Source organism: Vicia villosa, linkage group LG4 (genome assembly GCF_029867415.1).
Source record: "Vicia villosa cultivar HV-30 ecotype Madison, WI linkage group LG4, Vvil1.0, whole genome shotgun sequence".
In the NCBI taxonomy this organism is placed as follows: domain Eukaryota; kingdom Viridiplantae; phylum Streptophyta; class Magnoliopsida; order Fabales; family Fabaceae; genus Vicia; species Vicia villosa.
In genome coordinates, this window is record NC_081183.1 from 24,544,872 (window position 1) to 24,548,225 (window position 3,354).

At 27.4% G+C, this 3,354-nt stretch overlaps 1 protein-coding gene across 1 annotated transcript; it reads right to left on the minus strand.

The window, feature by feature from the left end:
• Positions 1 to 495: 495 nt before the first annotated feature.
• Positions 496 to 2,177, minus strand: LOC131598974 (uncharacterized). Its single transcript, XM_058871500.1, has 2 exons — positions 1,870 to 2,177; positions 496 to 1,240 (listed from the first exon to the last, which is right to left on the minus strand). Exons 1-2 carry the CDS (start codon positions 2,083 to 2,085, stop codon positions 713 to 715), a joined length of 744 nt encoding a protein of 247 aa, XP_058727483.1. The 5' UTR covers positions 2,086 to 2,177; the 3' UTR covers positions 496 to 712.
• Positions 2,178 to 3,354: the final 1,177 nt, after the last annotated feature.

Below are 3,354 nucleotides of genomic sequence, written 5' to 3' on the forward strand. Positions count from 1 at the left end.
AAACATAAACATTAAATACAAAGAATGTTATTATGTTAACATGTGTTTAACTTACTTAATTTTAGAAAAGTTGTAAACAATTCGACTTCATGACTTTTTGATAAAAACAATTGCAATTTAGGCTTTTTTTAGTATGACTCTAAAATTAATTTAGCTTAGTTAAAAATTGATTTTTGATTTATACATCATATTTTTTATTATAATTTTTAAAATTTTAAATAATTTTAACTTTTATTAAAATGACTTATTTTTTTTTTTATAAAAACGGTTGATTTAAATAATGTCGAAGCTCTAAAGCGCATCACAACCATTCATAAATATTATTTTATAAAAAATAAAAATAAAAATTTCAATAAACATTTAACTAAAAATTAAATTTCAATAAATACTGCTTTACACTGTCACTCTCAGTGCACACCAATTAAATTCTATTTAGAATATATATCAATTATTCAAAATTTAAAATTAAAAAAAAAATACAGAAAAGTATCAAAATAAAAAGTAGAAATTGAAAAAATTTCCATTAGATTCTCTAGTAAACTGCAGTAACTTTTCAATATACATAAACCCCCTGGCCAACACCCTTAAAATTGATCCTATCCTTAAACCACCTAAATTTATCTATCATTCAATTTACAAAAAAGTAAAAAGAAAAATTATAATAAAAATGTAGGTAATAATTAATCACCAATTATCCTTAATCAACTATTAATCAAATCGAAATATTAAGATCAATCCTAGGTTTCTTCATGATTGGAATTGGAACAACCGAATTACACCTAGGACACTTAGGATTATTCTTCATTATCAAAACATATGATAAACATCCCGGACACCCCGCAGCCATTGGTGACGAAACCATTTTCTCTTCGCTTTCTTCTTCCTCTCTATGATTTGTTGTTTCTCTGATTGAAGATGAAGAAGATGAATATGAAGAAGGCGATGTTGTTGAAATCGACGATTTCAAAAACGATGCTCTTTTCCTTAACGGTTCCTTTTCAGCTCTTTCTAAGGCCGACTTCACTTTGTCTAGTGTGCACACACTTTGGTAATTGTTCGATGGTAAAGTCGATGAAACGAGTTTCAGGTCTAAACTTGTTTCATCGAATAAATTCAACGCAACATTTGATTGTTGCGATGATGGGAAATTTAGGTCTTGAAATTTTGGTGCAGTTGATTTCATTTCAGAAATTGGTGAAGATGGTAATGTGTTACACCTCTGAATATACACTTTCCCTGACTGAAAAAAAAAAAACAGAGAAAAAATATTTAACATTAATTATCAAATTAATCATGAATTATAATGAAGCATTCTTAATTAATAACAATATAAAAGATTCATTAACTTAGATACAAAAAAAATCTGCAGAATTTAAATTCGACTTTATGATAAAATTTATTAGAAATAAATACATAGTACATGAACGATTATTTGAGTAACTGCAGGCATGCTGTTACATTAAAATGCAAAAGTTTTAAAACACATAAAGAAAATTTAATTTTCTTATAATTAAAACTATAATTAAAACAACGAATTTTTTTTTTTTTAAATTCAACAAATATTTTGAAAAAGAATTTTCTTATAGTAGTTCATAAATCTGCTTACTCAAGTAACAAAACAAATTTTTCAATAAATTTAAAAATCACCGTAGCAAAAAAAAATACTTAAAATATTTGAAAACTTAATAACAAACCAGCAGAAACCGATATTGTTATGGACCATGCTATCATTAGAATTCAAACTCTGATATTCATGATTATGTGTTAGAATTTTTAGTGGTTATTATCACTTCGTATACGAATAAAAAAATCGAGAACAAAAATTGAAAAAAAAAAGTAAAATTTTTAGAAATTTTTCTTGTAACAAACCTGAAGGTCAAGACGTTTTTCCCAGCCAGTAGGAACCTGCAAATCAAGATCTAATTCTTGGGATTCATTTCCGGACCCACCAAGTAAGTCTCTTGTAATCAGAGCCGTTGATTTCTCACCATGAGATTCATTTCCCACCGTTCGATGTTGTTCATCTTTGTATCCATTACCACCACCACCAAGCACACGAATTAGAGAACTAACTTCAGCAGCCATTGCTTTGATTTTTCTAGAGAGAGAAAGTTTCTAGAGAGAGAAACAAGAGAGAGATGAAGATGAGAAAGAGAAAAGTCTGTGTCCTTCGTGTGTGTGACTGTGAGAGATTTATATATGCCAATAAAGATAGATGGTACGTTATAGTAAAAATTAATGCACATAAGAAAAAAAAAGATAGAGTATGTTATTGTATTTAATTAATTTAATTCTAATAAATTGAGTTATTTAAATAATAATATAATGAATAATTAAATATTAATTTTAATAAATATTAATAATTAAATGTTTCATTTATTGTCAATGGTATTTATTAAATAGGGTAGTGGAGAGGAGTGGGAAGAGAATTCAAAAAAGGGGTGGCATGTAAGTAAAGGTAGCATTAAATGCATGGAATAGTAGTAGACAAATTTTGGTATCTTAATTAGGTAATTTTCACTTTATTATATAAAATATTATTATAGGGGTAATAAATAAAATAATGGTTCATATTGTATTTATTGAATAATAAAAAAAGTATTGAAAATGAATCTTTAACTTTTAATGGTTTAAAGCTCATAAATGAAGTTTGGACCCTGTGAATGCATGACGTTAGATTTTTGTAATTAAGTTGATAATAAATTTTGGGTAGAATACAGATTTGACACGTACCAAAGTCTTGGAAGTTATACATACTTAGGCACAAGGCTCCACCAATGGTTTGGACCACTAGTAGTTTTTCTTTGTTCTTGCTTATTGTTAATTTTTCTCACCTAATTTTTTAGACTAAATGGAACATTTTTCGTAGAATAAATACATCAAAGTGGTTGAAGATGAGTAGTTAGTAATTATTGAAATTAATTATCGAAATTAATACTACTTCCATCCGTTAATGTAGATCTTGTTGGTTAAGTCAAGAGAATTAATAAGGTTTAATTGTATTGTTTTGAATGTTTTAGTTCAAATAAAAGAGAATTAGTTTTAATTTTTTAATATAGTATTTTTTGTTAAGAAGTTTAATAGTGTTTAAATGTGTGTTTGAAACTACTGATAAGAGTCTAACAAACTCTATCATTTGAAACTATTACATCATATGGTAAATAGAAGTTAGACTAGAGTCAAACACAAATACATTTATATATAATACTCCCCCACAAGATCAATGAGGTTGATCCAACACCAATTTGAGCTTGTTCTTTAAGTCTTGAAAGGTTGCACTTGAGAGAGGCTTTGTCATGATGTTTGCCAGCTGAGCTGAGGCAGGAACATGCTGAATCTTTAGCCTATTTGCCA

Bases quoted from the DNA above. Each gene is read 5' to 3' on its own strand.
- LOC131598974 (XM_058871500.1), bottom strand. From the start codon at position 2,085: ATGGCTGCTGAAGTTAGTTCTCTAATTCGTGTGCTTGGTGGTGGTGGT. The intron at 1,241-1,869 runs GTTTGTTACAAG...TTTTTTTTTCAG, and splicing joins AAAAACGTCTTGACCTTCAG to TCAGGGAAAGTGTATATTCA.